Genomic DNA, 19,323 nt, shown 5'->3' with positions numbered 1-19,323 from the left:
CAGGTACTTCCACCAGCGACACACATAAAAATAAATCATCCTGTCAGTTTAAATCCCATCCTCCTAATCTTTGGTTGCATAAAGTTCAGACCCTAAATCACTTCAAGACCAACTTACAAAAGGTGCCCCACAATCCACCAATGTCTGAGCGGACACAAGAACTGACAATTGAGTTCTTCATGCTAATTGAGCCTTAGTCCATGGACACTTAGGATTTATAATTTATTTCAATGCATAGAAGGAATGTTGCCCTCCCCCAGAATCACACACACACACACACACACACGCACACACACACACACACACACACTCCCGAACTACTTATAACTGAGAGCAATTTTCTTCTATCAGAAAGCTTTCTTGTTGTAACTTTAAAATTTTTAATGAACTTCATGGTATAAAACTACTGTTACTGGGGATGGTGATGCACATCTGTAATCTTAGTCATTTAGCTGGAGCTACAGATTAGGATAGACTCCACCCAGAGCAGCCATTAGACAGCACAGACTTCAGGACACATCCCTCACAGGTGGCAGCTCACTAAAGCCACTTTGGGTCTGAGAGTAATGACACCCTCAAATTCATTACTTCTGTTGTGGTATTAAAACTCACAAAGCCATCTTTAGTCAGACGCCAACAACCTTGGCTTTTACAGGCGTCTCTCCCTTCCCCTCTTCCAGTGTTTGGGAAACCAGCGGCCCAGTGACATAATGATTAGCTTGTTAGAATAATGTCTCACTTAAACTGTCTGATGGTTATATAGATGTGTTCAGTCCTCCAGTCTCTTTCTTTTTGTGTAAATGTGTGGGCAGGATTCGGTGAATGGGCACCAGAAGCTATCAAGAAAATCCATAAAGCGGCAGCGGAAGTAATAAATCCTCAGTGGCTCTCAAAGGCACTCCTCCAGCACTGGCCACCATTTCTCTGACTGGTTTTAGAGCATTACAACTTTCTGTCCTGTCACAGCTACACAAATTATGTCTTCTAAGGACAGAAGAAGTTTGCAACCCTTCCATTTTGCATTTATTTTAGACTAAGTTACACATCTGACCTGTCCTCTTACAGTGGTTTAATGAGAAATGCATGCACATTTACATAATTTTTAGTGCACATACCAAATAGGTATTGACACATTAAGTAAACTGGGAGACTATTTTTATATTAAAACTGACCCTAAATAGTCTACCAGCACAGCCATAGAAGATCATGGGACCAGGGGGATTTTTCAGACTTTCTTTTATTCTTCAGGTGCATGGGAAATTCCAGATCTGAAGATGCCAGCTAGTCTGACTAAAACTGGATTGAACGAGTATTTACACAGCATGTGAATATATGAGCAGAGCTCTTGCTTACACAGTCTAGACTCTTGTGGCTCAGCCCTACAGTTCCCTTTGCAATGACTCCCGAAGTCATTAGAATATATCCGAACTCACAATGACTTTGATGACGGATTCTTAACATGTCATGTCTCTCTGACAGATCTAGAAAAACCTGTCAGACATGCTGAGGTTATCAGGTAGGGCCTTCATAACTCTTCCAGTTCATACTGCTCACTTCATCTCTCTCCCTGTCATGAGCACTCCATTTATACATCTTGTCAACCTCTGGTATATATATGCAGAATCCAACCATTTGTCACAGCTTTGAACATTTCCACCACAGTTCAGGCCAAGTACTCCTCATCTTTGGCTGCCATTGCTGAAACAGCTACCGGTGAGTTTCTGGCTTCCAACCTTGCTAACTCTACTACAGTCTACTTAGAGGGACGCCTTCAAAACACAACCACAACTTCATTAAGAGCTGCACTTTTCATGCACAATACACATAAAGCTGCCTGACTGTGACCCCTCAGGCTCTTTCTGTGTTCTCTTTGTGACCCTGTCTCTCATCATAGGCTCATGGACTCCAGCCATGTCAGCTGTCAGCCTCCCTTCTCTTCTCCCAGCAACCTGTACACATTCTTCCCATGGCAGCCACGCAACTCTCTCTGTCTCTCTCTCTCTGTGTCTCTCTGTCTCTCTGTCTCTGTCTCTCTGTCTCTCTCTTACATCCTAGCAGAGAATATTCTCTAACCTTCCACTTGAGAGTTCTCTGATCTTAATTCCTTGCTATTCCCTTAGCGTTTATCACCCATGTCTCAATACCTTTGTGTGTTTATATTTGTCTCGCCCACTCTAGACTCCAAGAGGTAGGCACTTTGTGGGCACACAGTCCTCTGTGTGTATTACCATCCCAATAGACAGCTGATGAATTAAAGAATGAACAAATGAATGAGAATCTATTTTTCTAACCTGCAATGCTTGGTCCGTTACAGTTTCAATAATAATAGACAGTTCTCATTGGAAAAAAATATATGTTTGTTCAAAATTGAGAAATCCTGACTCTTGCTTGGGTTGCTTGATTTATAATCTGAAATGAAAAGGATTGAAGTGCTTATCATGTTTGCAAGCTGTGAATAAATCACCTGGCAATCAATGTCTATTTGCTCACATGGACTTCTCACCATAGCAAACCATTTGTTTGGTTCATAGGTAGAAAAATAAATAAATAAGCATGTAAGGATGGGGGCGAGGAGAGGAGAGCACATATGAGTCTCCTCAGAGGCCAGTCAAAATAAACTTCTACTTGTTGGCATTTTTTAAAATCCCATCTTGAGTGTATTTCACAAGCAAAAAGCCAGAAAGAGCTCAGACTTCAAAGTAATTTCTGATTCCTGGGGGAGGAGAGCTGCTCACACAGCCAATGCCCAGCCCAGGGAGAGTATTCTGTGTGTGCCTGCTGGGCTCCAGTGCGGGCAGGTGGCAGGCAAACAACAGGACTGAGATCTTAGACATCTCCCAGCCCAGGAAGTGCCAGGCGGCACTTGGTGCCTGGCTGCCCACCAGTGGCTGCAGCTACCCCTAAGGGTCCATGCAACATGTTTTGTTTCGTTTTGTTCAAGTGGCTTGAACCAGACTTCAAACCGAGAAGGGATAAGGAGGTTCACGCAGTCCAGGAGGGCATCTTTGTCTCATTTTCAGCAGTACATGACCCACAAGATGAACAAAGCAAATAACAGATGGATACAGACTGAGCCAGAGCAGAAGAAGAGACCTAAAGACACAGATGCATTTAAAAGCTCCTTTGTTGCCTTGTTTCCTTGTTGACATCTCTTTTTGCGATACTCTTATGATTCGGTGGATATTTCTTACTGGCACAATGATCCTGAGCTCATGGGGTGGGGCAGCAGGGGTGGGGCGGTGGCCTATCTTCAAGACTCTGCCCCATTAGTAGGAGGAGGGGGGCCTCGGTCTATTTCTCATCTAAATGGGGATAAAATCGCCTCTACAGAATATTTTGGGGATGAAATCAAGCCTACTAATGAAATGTGCAGCAGTGTCTAGTACTTGGTAAGCAGTCAGTAACACTGGCTACAATGGGCAGGAACCCTGAGTGTAACAGATGGGGAGTACCATGAAATGGATACAGTCTACACTTAATCTGCCAGCTTTCACAGGCTCCCAGGGAACCTGGGAGCTTCAAGTGGCTCCAGGTGGGAAGGGAGCAGAAACTAGGTAAAGGTTTCCAGCGAACTGCCTGAGGTGATGTCAAGGAAAAACACAAACCAAGCAAGAACACCTGAGTCTCCCAGCCTTTGGCGTCTTGTCACAAGAACACAGGAATTTCCACGCCTTCGGCATCTTGTCAAAACTTTTCTGCCTTGCTTGTAATAAACATATACTTTCTATACTTTCACATTACTTTTATTTCCAATTTTATCTGGATTCACCCCAAAGTGGTATAATTCAGTCTTCCCAGGAATCCTGAAAGGTGAATGTATTAGTTCACAATCTGGAAACTAAAGTGTTGAGAGATAATCACCATCCCTACAGACAGACAGCAGGGCTTGGCAAGGCTGCAGTTTGATCCCAAACTCCCTACACCCAACATTACTTAGACTTCCTAGAGGAGGCTTTACCTTCTCTGAGGAGCAGATGGGAGGTGGCAGGGAGAGTGGGATGAGGGGAGGAGAGGAAGAAGAGGGAACTGGGATTGGAATGCAAAAGATAAATTAATAAAAAAAGAGATGGGACAGAGAATTGCCATTATCAATTAATGGGTAAGGGTGATGAAAAAGGTCTTAGACAGATTGTGGTAGAGATTTTATATTTTGTGAAACGTACTTAATGCCACTGGATCATATTATAATTAATATATGCTGAAATATATACATATATGTATATATATTTAAATATAATTGCCACTAGATATATACTTGGAAATGTTTAAAATGGTAACTTGTTTCCAATGTGTGTTTTACCACGATAAAAAAATTAATTAACTCTTGCCTAAACTGTAAGGTATAGGCCAAGAAACCATTCTTTACTTAATATATTGTGGGCATTGTACCCAAAATGGCAGGATGGCAGGGAGTCTGAACATATCTGTGTTTAAAAATGAGTTTCCTAAAGGTCTTGAAATTTGAGACAAAGACATCCATTTCCTGTGAGCCACAGAGTTCTGCAAACAGTTCCCATGTAGACTCACAAAGTTGTATCCACAGCAGACTCCAAGACAACACATCCATTCATACTATATTCTTTTAGCCTCTCACTATCAAATATTTTCACAGGAAGAAAAACAGAGATATGTCATTGGTACTTAAATAAAGCAGGGAGTCAAGCAAGGGCAGCCCAAGTCAATGGTCAGCTCACATTTCCCATTCCAGGAGTGTTTTCATGAGCCCTAGAATAGGCCCAGGGGTATCCTAGACAGCCATTCTTTGATTTGGATGAATGGCTGGGCCAACGCTAAACACAGTGAGTCATATTAGTTAATAACATTTCCTAAAGTCATGGCCTTCGCTTTACATCTTCCCAATAAAGACCAGTTGAAGACCTCTTAACTCAGACTCTTTGAAGAGGTTCAGACTCTCAAATGCAGTCAGAGCCTCCAGTTGTAGCTCTAAGCAAATGGAATGGCTATATTCTATAAACTTAACCATCTGTCTGAAAATGTAAACCATAGGGCAAGATCGTTGTAAGAAATACAATGATTCAATGACCTATAAGAAATGGGGATTTGTTATTAAGGGTTTACTGTTCCAATGGAGAGAGGATGATGGGGAAATCTGGGAAGAGCTGAGCTTTGGTGAGATCCCCACCTAGAAGGATATTTGTGATCACAAAGCTCTTGTCTCAGGTCAAGCTCCTTCAGCTGAGTAAGCGCAAGCTTGTGAATCTGACTAGGATTTTTCCATCTGTGTGGTTCAGAGTCTTTACAACTTACTGGTGCTCTCATTCTGTTGCCTTATTTCTGATAAAGCAGACTTGATCCTGAAGCAAACTGCTTCTTCCCTGCAGTCTGAAGTACTGGAGCATTTCCCCCTAATCCCTCCTGCCAGCTTTACCTCTCGCAATGAGACTGAGTTTCCACCTGTGTTTCCCATTTGAAGTTCCATGCAGTAGATCCCCTATATTCACCCATTTTTAGTTTGGCTTTCAATGGCTCTGGTTCCATGTAGTCAACCACAATCTAAAAATATTAAATGGAAAATTCTAGAAATAAATGTTAAGATTTAAGTAGTGAACCATTCAGAATAAAACAATAAAATCTTTCACCGTTTTGTTTCTTCACCCTTAAGTGAAAAGATTAAAATTCTCAACTTAAGGACAGAAAAATATTGCATGCCTTGATAGCTAAAGTCTACGGTAAGAACCAGTCTATCTGAGCTAGTTTTACTGTCACACCCCAAACTGCAAAAGTTAGAGCCACAGTGTGTGATAGTACCTGGTTAAGACAGGAAAGTGTGAAATTTGTAGACATGTGTATGTGAAAATCACAGCATAGGGCTTTGTACCTTCATGTTTCAGGGACTGCCTGGGACCCTGACACTTGTCCCCTGTGGATAAGGAGGACTACTTTTGTCACACTATCTGAAGACACAGAGGGAAATGACCTATTTAGCTAAAAGACAAAGTTTCCTTCAGGACACTTAAACAAATGGGTTGGTTGCTTGTGGGGTCATCAGGGAGGACTGCCTCCCCCCTTCTCAGGACAGGGCATTGGGCACTACATCTTCAGGAAGCAAGACCATGTCTTCCCTATACCTTACAGCCTTGAAGATAACAGTTAGATCAGGGTCAATGTGGAAACAGCAGAAGAATGTTTTCTTGCACCCCATTCTACTCTTTGATTTCCTCTTCAGTCCCTCCCTTCAGTTCAGTATGCTCCCAAACAATTTATCCATTTGCTCATCTATTTACCGGCTATCCCTTGAGCACTAGGCAATCAAAACATACATTTCATTATTCTGCCCCATGAGCATAACGACTACTTATGAAGTGCCATGCATTGTGCTACTCGCTGGAAACAAAAAAGGTTAGCTAGATGCAATTCCTTCTGGCTGTTCATTGTGTAAATCGATGCCTTGAAAAAAAAAACGAACAGTCCAGTGAGGGTGGGCAGTCAGTATTCAGACAAATGCAAGCAGTCGAAAGGGAGGTGCTGGAACGTCCATGGGAAATGAGGACGTGAGATTTAAAAGTCTCTCAGAGGTCTAGAGCAGTGAGCTGAACTGGGCAGGCAAGAGGCAGACAAGGGTCTGCAGGCAGCAGAGGCCAAGTGCATGGGCCTGGAAAGGAGGGAGGGTATGAAGAGCAGAGGGTTACTGCCGAGAACGCAAAAGCAAGTATCCCGGGGTAACTGTAATTTCCTGACTGGGACGGAAGTGGGTTATATGAGATAGCACATTAGAAGCCCAGTTCAACTCAAAGGTATCGATTTCAAGCTGAGTTTTTACAATTCTCTCAGGACCTCGCTGCCTACATCCAGCTAGTAGATGAGCTAACATGCATCACTCCCACTCGTAGCCCATTTGCGAGAGCAGTCACTGGAGTTCTCTTACCCACAAAAGAGGCTAAAGAGTGGTCCCACTGCCCCGCACAGAGAGGCGTTTGGTGGCAGCTAGAACCCCAGCAAAGATACTAGGGGAGAGCAGCTGGACAGGTGTGCAGACACCCCAGGTACCAGTTCATCCGCAGCGACAGCCACAAGCAGCCTGGGAGGTCTGGGAGCAGACAGCTCTGGAGCCTGGGAAGCCTCTGGTCTAAGTCACATGGGGGCAGCCTTACAGAAGCAAGATCTGTTCTCCCAAAGCAGTGTTGGAAAGTCACAGGTTGGGCCTGATGAAAGAGGTGTGACCTGAGGAGATTGTCTCAAACCAGGAAGCGCTGAAGGGCCTCTGGGGTTTCAGTGCACTGTCACTCTAAGCTGTCTGACCTTAGACGGGCTCCTCTGTGTCTGGGCTCACGTCTGGGAGACTGTCCTTTGAAGGTGTATTTCCAGGCAAGCGTGAGAATCCTGTAAAGAAAGGAAAGCAAATTATAGACTACTTAGAATTTTTTTTCCAGAAGCCTGTATTCAGTTTTCAACTCTGTCATATACAAAATCCTGGGAGAAAAACCGAAAGACTCCTATAGCAAGGATCCAGGTTGGAGAGCTGAAAGATGAGCCTTCGAGAGAAAAAAACACAATGTAGGATTTGTGAATACATGTGAAGGATGATTGAAGCGTGACTTTCTGTGTCCACAATACTGCCTCCATTTAAAAACAGCCAGAAAGTGCTTACTGAGTATTTAGACTGTCATATACAATCTCTTAAGATACACTTTCACTTTCAATTGACATAGGAATTGATACATCCTTAGGGTAGAGTATGGGGTTTCAATGAATATGTACAGGTCACTGGCATATCAGTACCCCAGAATGTTCAAAACCCTCTCTGATAGCTATTTTTAAATATTCAATAAATTATTGTCAACCAAAGTTGCCCTAGTACATTTTAGAACATTAGATGTTAGTCCTCCTCACAATCTGCACACTGGTACCCACTAACCATCATCTCTCCATTCTTCCCTCCCTCTCTTTTCCATTCTTCTATTTGTCACTTCTTTGAGCCCAACTATTCACTTTCCATACATATATATATATACATATATATATATGCAAGTGTATTTATGTTTGTTTTTCCACCTGACTTATTTCCCTTAACAAAACAGTTTCCATTCTATTCAAATTGCTGTAAAGGATAGAATAAAGGCGACGTTTATAAACATGCAGGTGCAGGTGTCTCTTCAATGTATGGATCTTATTTTCTTTGGATATGTGCCCAGTAGTAGGACTTCTGGATCTTATGAGAGCTTTTTGTTTGGCTGGTTAATGCTTACTTTTTTTTTTTTAACATTCTGTGTGTTCTAAATTTATTATTTATTTACGTCTCTCTCTCACTCTGTGTGTGTGTGTGTGTGTGTGTGTGTGTGTGTGTGTGTGTGTGTGTGTGAATGGCCGCTGAGGTACATGTACTTGTCGTAGATTCAGGGGTAATGACTTAGAACGGGATGCCCGTGTCAGAGATAAAGGGCTTTACCGTTTGCAGCAACGGCAGTGGCCTAAGTGTAAGCACTTTATCTCATCCATCTCCCAATCCCATTTCTCTCTAGATGACCCAAAAGGAACGAGACGCCTATAGAGTAGGCTGGGCTCCAGGACAGAAAGCCTGCGCTAGAGAACTTGAGAGTAGGCTGGGCTCCAGGACAGAAAGCCTGCGCTAGGGAACTTGAGCCTTTCATGATGGGCAGCCAGCAAGCGTACCTGCTCGCTTGTGCTAACTTTGCAAGGTGTAAGCACACCTGCCCCTTAATCCGGACAGAGATGCCGTCTGGCACTTTCAAAGCCATAAGAAGTTTTCCACTGTCCTTGGGGAGACGCTGTACCTCTCTTCAGAGGCTTCTCACTTTGCTCCCTTTATAAACATCCTTGGAGTCCAGAACAAAGGCGGCCATTGCCTCTGCCTGCAAGAGGTGTGGAAACATGAGAGACACTCCGAGAATTGTTCTCTAACAAAGACAGTTCCTCCTTGGCAAGATGGTGCGTCTGTTAGATAGCAGCTTCCTTTATTCTGTGCTGCTCCCCTGACTGCTAGATACTGTTAGGACCAGGCCTCAGTTCTCAGGGCTCCCCCCCCCCCAGGCTCACTTCCTTGGAGAGCTCATTCAGATCCCTGTATTTGAATATCTCCATCCCCACAGCTCTTAGTCCATGCTGGTATAACCGATTCTACTCTGCTTTGTACTTTGATATTTCTCCAAGTTCCAGAACTCGATGTCCAGTTGCATTCATGGCATCTTCTGGGGTCTCAAACATGCCATGTTCTTTATGCTCATCCTCTATATGGAATCTGTCATTTCCCCCTCTAATCTCTCAGCCAAGAGCATTGCCACTCAGTGTCTTGGGCCAAAAATGTCTCTTCCTTTCATATTCACCTCTAATCCTCAAACATACTTCATTTCCAAATACAGCCTGTGTCCCTGTGTCCCAGGGATAGAAACCCCACAGATTTACCCATAGACTGTGCACATTTTCAGGTGTCACTTTCATTTAGCAAATAGACAATTCCCACGTGCCCAGCCAGGGGCTAGAAGCCAGAAACCTCTTCTTTTTCAACCTTGCTTTTCGGTTGTGGTTTGTTTGTTTTGCAGTCTTGGTATCAGAAGAGGTGCATGTACCTACCAAAGGTTCTGTGTGATCCCCATCCTGGAAGAGTCCTCTAGAAACAGGGATCCAGAAGCTTGGCTGCTATTATTTCTCTTTCTGTTGCTTCTGTTGTTGTGCTGAGACTGTCTGTACTTTGACTTATTTGTTCTTCATATACTGTGTTTCCAATATATATATATATATTTTTAAATAAGAATCCTATGCTTGTGAAAAGCAAGTCTCGTATAATTTGAAAAATAAAACAGTGTTTTGTTCTCCTTGGCCTAACTTCTAATTTGACTGTATAATAATGTTTATATTTTTCAGAATGTATTTCAATTCTCTGCAGAGGCTCTAACATGAAAAACAAAAATCTCAGGTATTTTCAGTTGGCTTTTTTTTTAAGATTCCTTACATTTAGCTTAAATCCTGGCATCTTATTTCACATCCTTACTGCATTAAATTTGTTATGAAAATCATGCACTTCAATTGGTCTGCGGACAGCCCATTGATCACCGTTTCGCTAAAGACACTAATTTTCCCTGGGATGCAGTAAGACTAATAGAACTCACACACAAAAACGTCTCCTGCATGACTCTCCCCACCTTCCCCGTGATTGTACACCTGCCTTCCTTATATGGCAAACAAGGAAGTAATCGTGTTGAAGTTGCTTTTAAACACAGCTTTTCTGCTTTGCCCGTCCAGGTAGCTTCTATTTTCATTTCAGTCTTAATGAAAGCTTTTTCATTTACAGCTCGAGTTACTTTTCAAAGCGGTGTAAGTAGCTTCACATTTTTTTTTCTTACACTGCAAAAAAGACTTTCACGGCCTCCAGCTTTGGTCTTGTAACCCTGGAGGTAATTCATTTTTAATCTGTCTGCACAGTGAAAACTAAACCGAATGGGGATTGAGCTGCTCTGCCTGTTCCTGCTACTTCTAGGAAGGAATGATCGCGTCCAAGGTAAGACCGAAGCTCTCCCATCTATCTCTCTCGTCATCTTATGCTTGACAAACTGTCATTTGCTTCAGAAAGCAGACCTGCAGTCATTTTTCATTTGATCTGCCTGATGGCTCTCTTGCCACAGAGATACTTTAACAAACTATAGGCAGAACATTTCCCCCGGCAAATGTTCTAGGTGCTGGGTAAATAAATACAAAGGTTGCATGGGCATTTTAATGAGGTGAATTAGACAGGCTTCCTGAACAATGGGGCTTCTGAGTGTTGTTGTGATAGTCACTTCGGAAGCTTTTCCATTTTCTTGTGTGGCAAGACCGTCCACTTGGGAGTCATATTCTTGAGAATGGAGAAGGATTTTAGAAACATAAATGCTGAACTTCTAAGAGAAACCTTTTTAATGGGTACAGGTAAGTTTTTAAATTAAGTGGCAGGTGTTGAATAGGAAAATAAATCAGATAATTTTGTGTTGTTAGGCAGTTAGACACTGCTGTGGTTTAAGACAAACGAGAGCTAACTTCTGTTTACATGGTGTATATACTCCCGTTGTGATAGGTTCAAACTACAGACTTTGACTTGAATTACTAGCCTTCAGAGGACCAATTTTCTAAAGTAAAGTTTGATGTAGCTTTGCTTGAGTAAGAAGTGTTAGTCCCATAAGCAGAATGAATGAAAGTGCCTTAACTCCCCGTCTTGCTGGCTTTGCCCTTAGGTGGTTGTGCCTGGGGTGGTGCAGAATCCTGTTCAGACTGCTTGCTCATGGGACCTCACTGTGCCTGGTGCTCCCAGGAGGTAAATCACTGGCCATCACCCTGTTGCCAAACACTGTTTACAAATCAGTTAATGTCCTCAGTGAAAGCCTTTCTCTGTGTGGCATTGCGTGATTAAACCAGATCAAGAAAGGGACCTGAGTGTCAGTGGATCAAAGTTGTATTCATGTGTACTTTGAAAACAATTTACTTTGAAAATAATTTACTGAAGGAATGGTTACCAAATTAGTTTTCAAAAACTTAGCTAAGCATCCTTTATTAAATATAGTAACTTCTCTTAATTAATTAGTTAATTTTTTTCGTTTTTATTCTTGGGGTAGGGTGTCACTACAAAGCACTGACTAGCCTGGAATTCACAGAGATAAGTCTGCTTCTGCCACTCCAGTACTAAGACTAAAAGGGTTCCAGCCATCTGGTTACTTCTCTTACTTTAAAGGTTTCTCTAGCCACTTGCAAGTGTAGCACTCTGTCTGGATAACTGGTGGCCATGGAGCTGATATTGATAAAGTGAAGCAGATGTTTAATGTTGCTACAGTGTGGTTCTGTTCCCTCTGGGACCTGAGATCTGTTGTGAGTCTCAGCTAGGTACTTCAGGAATGGAAAGCTGTGGTGCATGCATCAGGGAATTCTTTCACAAATCCCATGCTCATGAACTGAGTGACTTTTACACAGCCATTGCAAAGCTCGCAAGGAACAGTCTTGTCTGGTCAGAGGGAAAACTGGGTGAAGAGTGGGGACCCTGGGGCCTGTCAGACCAAGTCCCAGCCTGTGCTGTGATGAGAGAGCAACGTGTGTAGGGTTCACACTGAGAAAAAGAGGCCTTTGGCTTTCTGGATCTTAAGTCTCACCCACTGGAAAGAATCTACAAGCCAATCAACGCTTAGGAATGCCAACAAGAGCCCAATAGCATGCTCAAAGGGAAAGGAATCTAGATGCCCGGCTTAGAACTGGGCTGTAACTGTTAGGATCCAAATTCCACATCTGTGGAGGGTTGCCTCACAGGCAGGAAAGCATAAACCCCTCCACTGCCTCAACTGCTTAGGCCACAAACAAAATTCGAGGCAATTATGCTCTTTTGAGTTCAAATAGCAAATGCAGTGTTGAGAATATTCAACAAGGAATAAACCCATATGTTCCTTGGACATTGTCTGGAATACAATATTAGTTTCATGGCAGAGACAAAAATTTCTACCTAGAATTTATGTTTACTCGTGTGTGTGTGCATACATGTCCTTATGGAGCCCAGGAGAGGGAATTTGATAACCTGCAGTTATGGGTTTCCTGATACAAGTGCTGGGAATTTGGGTCCTGTGAAAGAGCAATAAGCATTCTTAGCTGTTGAGCTATCTCTCCAGCCCACTAGAATTTATATTTAAATTCATCTTTACATTAATAGGTGCTTCCTAAGGTGCTACTGAGAGTTTCCCTTGTAGCTGGCCAAGTGATCATCAAGTGTTAAGGCCAGATCATACTAGAGGCTTCTCCAATAATAGAAACAGTCATTAGTACATCAGCTGCAACAGACAGCTGTGGCCATTAGAGCAAAGAATGAGCAAAGCTTAGGGTATACACAAACTGCTTCTGCAGTTCACGCCACCTCTGTTCTTTTGGCAAAGGCTAAACGCAGCTGATAACCATTGCAGTGTGTTAGGAAGGATTCCGAGGCCTCTGGTCCAGCCTCTGTTTGCCTTTGTTACATCATGGGAAGATGCAGAGTTTGCCATACCCAGGCTAGAGCCACAAATCCGAGTAGGTCTGATTGGCAGGTAACAAATTGTATTTTCAAAAGTCCATTTTAGAAGAAATGGTACTTTCCAAGTTGGTGAAAATAGAAGGCATGGCTTAGAATTCTAAAGGACAAGGAAAGGATATAAGCATTAGTTCAGTTCTTAGTAGACACCAAACTGGCCTCCACGAGCCCATCACACACACACACACACACACACACACACACACACACACACACACACACACACACACACAAAGCCTCAGTTCAATTTTGCTTATGGTCAGTTCACCTGGAGAATGGCTTTGCCTGTCAGTAGCACCGGCACTAATCTTGTCTTGGCTCCATCTCCCTGCTCTGGGTGCTGTAAGGTTGGAGCAGCCGCATTCCTGCTAGACCCTACACCCCTCAGTCTCATGTCTGGATAGACCAGAAGAGCTGGGATTCTCTGGAATCCCAGACAAAATACAGACATTAAACCATCCTCTCTTTCAACCTCCAAGCCTGGAAGAAAGTTCTAAGAGACCTTGAACTGGAATCGTTTAAGACACTGAGCTTCAAATCCTTGAGGGGTCAATTTCAGGGAAGTGATGCTATAATCTAAGGACTATATAAGGGAATAGAACCAGCTGAGTTCCAGACAGGGAGATGTCAGGTGCCCTGTCCTTTAGGAATCCACAGGAAACATCTCTCTGGGTTTGGTAACAGACATACAAAGCATGACAGTCCTAGGAGTGCAGGAACCAACTATTCATCCTGAACAAATAAATTCACAGGAAACAGTCAACTTTGGGAACTCAATCATTTTAAAGATTTACACAGATCATGTGAGGAACTTCAAGTCATGGGTTTTGAAAAAAAAAACAACAGTTAGATGAATTTGGCTGAGTATCATTAAAAAGAGGGTCCAGTTACTCAAAATTTAATTGGCCAAATTCTCCAGTTATTCACATTACTCCACCTGCTAATCACTACCAGTCTCATGGGGGTTATGAGGGACTTAGCATATATTAATCTCATAAAACACGCATGAAAATTAAGGCCTGGCATGTTACCAGGAGATGCAGATTTGTCTTCTTCTCCTCTTTATGATTTTTCCCCTTTTAGAATTTTACCCACCTGTCTGGAGCTGGCGAAAGGTGTGACACCCCAGCAAATCTCTTGGCCAAAGGATGTCAATTACCCTTCATCGAAAACCCTGTCTCCCAAGTGGAAATCCTTCAAAATAAGCCTCTCAGCGTAGGCCAACAGAAGAATAGCTCCGACATTGTTCAGATCTCTCCCCAAAGTTTGGTTCTTAAATTGAGACCAGGTATGAAATGATCGGTTTCCTAGCGTTATGTCTGGGACTTGCTGCCCACTAATCCCACTAGCGCCCAACACACATCATTGGTTACTGGGATTCCTATTCCCCAATCTAAAGAAAATGGGGAATTACTAACATGCCTCTTCATTGCGCTGCAAATGTGTCACTGGAGACAGCTTCTCTAGCAGTGAGCGTTCGAATTACTCAAGGGTCGCTCACATCGCTGCACATTTCTTCAAGGACTGAAATGTGGATTTGATCTCCCTTTTATCTGGTTCACCTTTTCTAAAGTCTCACACACAAAAACACGGCTTATCGTTCATCTAAATGGATGCTACTTCTCCCAAGGAGATATAAAATGTCTCGACACACACCTCCTTCAGCCCTTCGAAACTCACCACTGAGAGATTTGCACGGATGTGTTCATTATAAATGCTACAGCACAGTTCATGAGATTGCATGCACTTTAATAAGGTCACACTGAAATAGAGTAGCCAGCTAGCTTAAGATTGGTTCATTACAAATAACTGCTGTGTTTATAGATTCACCTTTCTCGTGGGCCATTACAGGTGGCGAGCAGACTCTGCAAGTCCAAGTCCGCCAATCAGAAGATTACCCAGTAGATCTGTATTACCTCATGGATCTCTCGGCCTCCATGGATGATGACCTCAACACAATCAAAGAGCTGGGCTCCCGGCTTGCCAAAGAGATGTCTAAATTAACCAGCAACTTCAGACTGGGCTTTGGCTCTTTTGTGGAAAAGCCCGTTTCTCCTTTTATGAAAACAACACCAGAGGAAATCACCAACCCTTGCAGGTAAGTAAGTGAACTCCCTGGCATACCCAGGCACTGGTTTCTATAGATGTAATCCACCCGCCCAAGCTGCCCTGCCAGGAGCTTGTTAACACCCTGGCATTTCTTTCTCGTGTTGGGATCTCAGCAATTCTCTTGGTCTACGTAGTTTCCAGGCAAGGTGGGGTCATCATAACTTCTTGGTTCCAGCCCACAGACCCTGAATCATCTGCCAGGTTTGCAGGTCAGGATATAGCCGAGTAGGTTTCCTGCTTGTGGGCAAGGAGACTTTGTCTTTCGCTGTCGGCTGCATAGGCCACACATACCAGTCCCTCTGAGATCGTCAGTCCTCAGTGACCACCACTTTCTAAAGCTATTTGATATGAACCTACATTTCTTCTGAGTCTTTCTATCAAAATAACTATTTTTGCAGCTTTCTCTGACGCACTTTGGGAAATGTGGCTTTCTCTCATTTCAGAGAGAAGAAGCCTCCACTACAATTAAACTCAACAGGAAATGAGGCAGTGACCCTATTATAAAATGCTATAACCAGCCATTTAAATTATGTATTATACAGATGATAGTCAAGGGAAAATTACTTTGTGATGCCTTACCTGTATGGTCAATGACATGTTCAAAATCAAGCAAGTTATTTAGCATTCTCCCACTGAAAAAGAGCTACCATTTGCTCCATGCCAGCCTCTGTGCCAAACACTTCATAATCATGATGTCACTCCATCTTTACAATGATGGAAGGTTAAAGCTGGTCTCCGTGAGTCCTGTACTCAACTGAAGTGACAAAGAACCAGAGAGGTCAGCAATTTACCCAAGGGTACATGACTGAATGAGGATTCGTGAAAAGATCTGGTTTGATTCAAAGCATTAGCTTTATACTACAATTCTCTCTCTCTCTCTCTCTCTCTCTCTCTCTCTCTCTCTCTCACACACACACACACAATTTCCCAAATATATTAAATGTTAGCATTTAATATCTTAATACATCAAATGGAGCAGCATCTATAAGAAGCAAATAACGTTATTTCAGTTTAGAAGTTTAGTATAGTTCTCATAAGCTGGGTGGTAGTGGTGCATGCCTATAGTCCCAGAACCTGGGAGTCAGAGGCAGGTGGATCTCTGAGTTCAAGGACAGCCTGTTTTGCAAAGCAAGTTCCAGGACAGCCAGGGCTACACAGAGAAACCCTGTATTGAAGGAGGAGAAGGAAGAGGAGGAGGAGGAAGAGTTATTATAGTTCTCAACTGTAATCTGACATAGCCCAAACAATTTTACTCTGAAAGGAAATTTTTACTGATTCTACTTCTCAGGAATTGTGTTTGGTTGCAAGTCACAGACACACTGACTTAAAGGGAGAATTGTTTCTATCCTCCACATAGAGGAGTCTGGAGAAGGGCAGCTCAGGGTTGGCTTAGCACTCCACACATAGGAATCCAAGGCTTTCCTGCTGTCTGTCTGTCATGGATTTTGTCTTCATGGTCCAAGAAGGCTGCTGGGGTACTAATCATGTCTTCATTCCAGGAAGAATGGGAGGGAAGTACACAGATCAATAAAGATCTAATTGGAATGTTCTAAAAAAGCACACAGCAAACAATGCTGTTTGATGAGTTTGGTAATTGAATGCACCAAAGTAATCAACATTCCAGACTTGTCTTCCTCTTGGAAGGATTCTTCATGGCCTAGGATAGTCAGTCCTGCCTCTTCAGAAGCAATCACTTTCTGATTTCTATTGTTTAGATTGCTTTTGCCTATTCTTGGCTCTCATATAGATGTAAGAATGTGTAGTATGCACTCTTCATGCCTGGCTTCTTTCTTTCCTTATTTTTTTTAAACATTTTATTGATTCTCTGTGGCTTTCACGCCTTGTGTCTTGATCCCACCCATCTCCCTGTTCCCTTGAATCAAGCCTTTGCCCCTGCAATCTCCCCCCCAAAATAAAATGAAGTAAATTTTAAAAGAAAAGAAGAACAAACAAATAAATAAATAAATATCTCTTCTTGGAAGCTGTAGTGTTACATAGTGAGTCACACAGTATACCATTTAGTTCATATTTACTTTATTTGCAGTCTTTACATTGCAATGAGTCATTTGTCTGTTTCTAGGCCTCTGGTCTCTGATGTGCTATCAATACCCGGCCCTCACTGGGACTCCTCTTGGGTATCCTGTTGTTTTTCTCTGTTGTGGAGATCCTGCAGCTTTGGGTCTACAGGACCAGCCCCTTCGTGTGCTCCAACAGATCATAGATGGAGTGGATGTTGGGACAGCCCTGGTTTCTGTGCCTGGGTAGTAGCTGAGTTGGTCAACCCACTAGTCCTTCCCCATCCTCACCACCAGGGTGAGCTCTCCAGCACTGCCTCCAGCTAGTTCACCCCTTGCAAAAAGGAGCAAAGTGTAGGGCCTGTCTCCTGCTCTGGCCCCTTAGGTCCGGCTCACCCACACCTTCACCACCAGGACAAACACTGTGTTGCCCAGGTGAAGTGCAGGGGCCACTCTCCCAAGTGTTGCAGATGGTGAGGGGCAGGGCCAGCTGTCTTGTTCTCAGGTGTCCAGGGGCAAAAGGGGGAAAACGTCGTTCCCTTACCCTGGATATCATTCGGCAGACGAGGGACGTGGGACCAGCTTTCCCACTCAGAACCAGCTCACCCTGGCCTCTGCCAACAGGGTCAGCTCTACGGTGCTGCCTAGGTGGGGTGGAGAGCCTGCTCTCCCAAGTGCTGCAGGTGCAGAGGGGTGAGGGGTAAAGCAGACGGTATTTCTCTCGCGCCCATGCTGCCAGGTGATAGACAAGTAGTGGGGCCCTTGCTCTCCCATGCTCATGTCCTCGGACCGGCTCAACTGCTCCTGGTGTCAACAAACTGCTTTTAAATGTCTTTATGACTCTGTTGTGCGCATCAGCAGTCTGCTGCTCCCTGACACACAGCCCTTATAGATCTGCTACAGTTTGTTTATTCATTCTTCCATTGATGGTTAGGTTGTTGCCACATTCTGGACTTAGTGGAAAATGTTGGTATAACCACTTGCATATAAATCATTACAAAAGATGTACTTTTTTATTTCTCTTAAATGCATAGATAGAATGGATTTGTTGAATTGTATGTACTTTTTTTAAATTTCAAGAAGCTACCAGATTCTTTGCAAAGTTGATGTGCTACCTTTTACTTCCAAAAACAGTTTGCAAGATTTCCATGTGGTTCACATCCACACCATTGGATGATGGTGTTAGTAGGATTAGAATTACTACATTTTCACTAAACGTCAATCGTTTTGATTTTAGGCATTTTGATGAGTTTGTAATGCTGTTGTTGTTTTAATTTGTGTTTATTGAGGAATGATGTTGAGTGTCTTTTCATGTGTTCATTTGTCCTAATATCATATTTTATGAAATATCTTTTTAAACCTTTTAACCATCTGAAAAATTTTTATTATATTATTAATATTGTTTTGTATGGGTTCTTTTATTTTGTTGTGTGTATCTGTGCACCATGTATGTGCAGTGCCCCAGAATCCAGAAGGGGGATTCAGAACCCCCAGAACTGGAGTTGCAGATGGTCTGAGCTGTTCACTGTGTGGATTCTGGTAATGAACCTGGGACCTCTGCAAGAGCAAGTGCTCTTAGTTGAACCATCTCCCCTGCCCCCTCTTTATGTATTTTGGATACAAGTTCTTTGTCCAATATGTTTCTCAGATATTCTTACCACTTTGTAGCTTGCATTTTAATTTACTAGCAATGTCTTTTTTTATATTTTGATGAAGATCAGCCTATCAGTTTTTAATTTTGTAGTTTTTTTCTTTGTTGTTCTTCTGAGAACCATTGGCCTTTTCTAAAGTGATAAAAATCTCTTCCATATTTTCTTATAGAAACTTTAAGATTAAAGGTCTTCCATTTATACCTGTTGAGATTCATTCATCTTTTGTTTCCACATGGGATTGGTGATTCCAGAACTATTTGTTAAGCAAGACTTTCCACACTTGAATCGGCTTGATGTCCTATGAGTCTAAATGTAGACATTCATTTCTTTTTCATTGGTCCCATCACTCTGACTCAGTTTTGCTTGCAGTAGTTTTATAAGAAGAGAAATCAGGAAAGTAAGCTTTCCAATGCTGTCCTTTTGATTTTCCTAACTTTGCATTTCCACGTAGATTTTAGAATCAGTTCATCAATGTCTCTGAAACAATATGCTGAGAGTTTAAAAGAGACTGTAATGAAGCTATAGGTCAGTTTAGGGAAAGTGGACCTCTTAAACTTCT

The 19,323-nt window shown here is 42.7% G+C and overlaps 1 protein-coding gene across 6 annotated transcripts in view; it reads left to right on the top strand.

Moving 5' to 3' along the window:
- Itgb6 (integrin subunit beta 6) overlaps positions 1-19,323 on the top strand; it is a 123,319-nt gene that overhangs the window by 34,210 nt on the left and 69,786 nt on the right. For 2 of the 6 annotated variants that reach the window (XM_040745431.1, XM_040745434.1), the window contains 5 exons: positions 9,841-9,892; positions 10,399-10,474; positions 11,181-11,260; positions 14,072-14,276; positions 14,840-15,086. In XM_040745431.1, the coding sequence (XP_040601365.1) occupies positions 10,414-10,474; positions 11,181-11,260; positions 14,072-14,276; positions 14,840-15,086 (593 nt within the window). In that variant the 5' untranslated portion in view covers positions 9,841-9,892; positions 10,399-10,413. Of the gene's footprint in view, positions 1-9,840; positions 9,893-10,137; positions 10,475-11,180; positions 11,261-14,071; positions 14,277-14,839; positions 15,087-19,323 lie in introns of those variants that run through there. The other 4 variants (XM_040745429.1, XM_040745430.1, XM_040745432.1 and 1 more) reach the window with 3 other exon arrangements.

This window comes from Mesocricetus auratus, unplaced genomic scaffold (assembly GCF_017639785.1).
Source record: "Mesocricetus auratus isolate SY011 unplaced genomic scaffold, BCM_Maur_2.0 Super-Scaffold_100004, whole genome shotgun sequence".
Lineage (NCBI taxonomy): Eukaryota > Metazoa > Chordata > Mammalia > Rodentia > Cricetidae > Mesocricetus > Mesocricetus auratus.
This window is presented reverse-complemented; position numbering and strand designations above follow the sequence as displayed.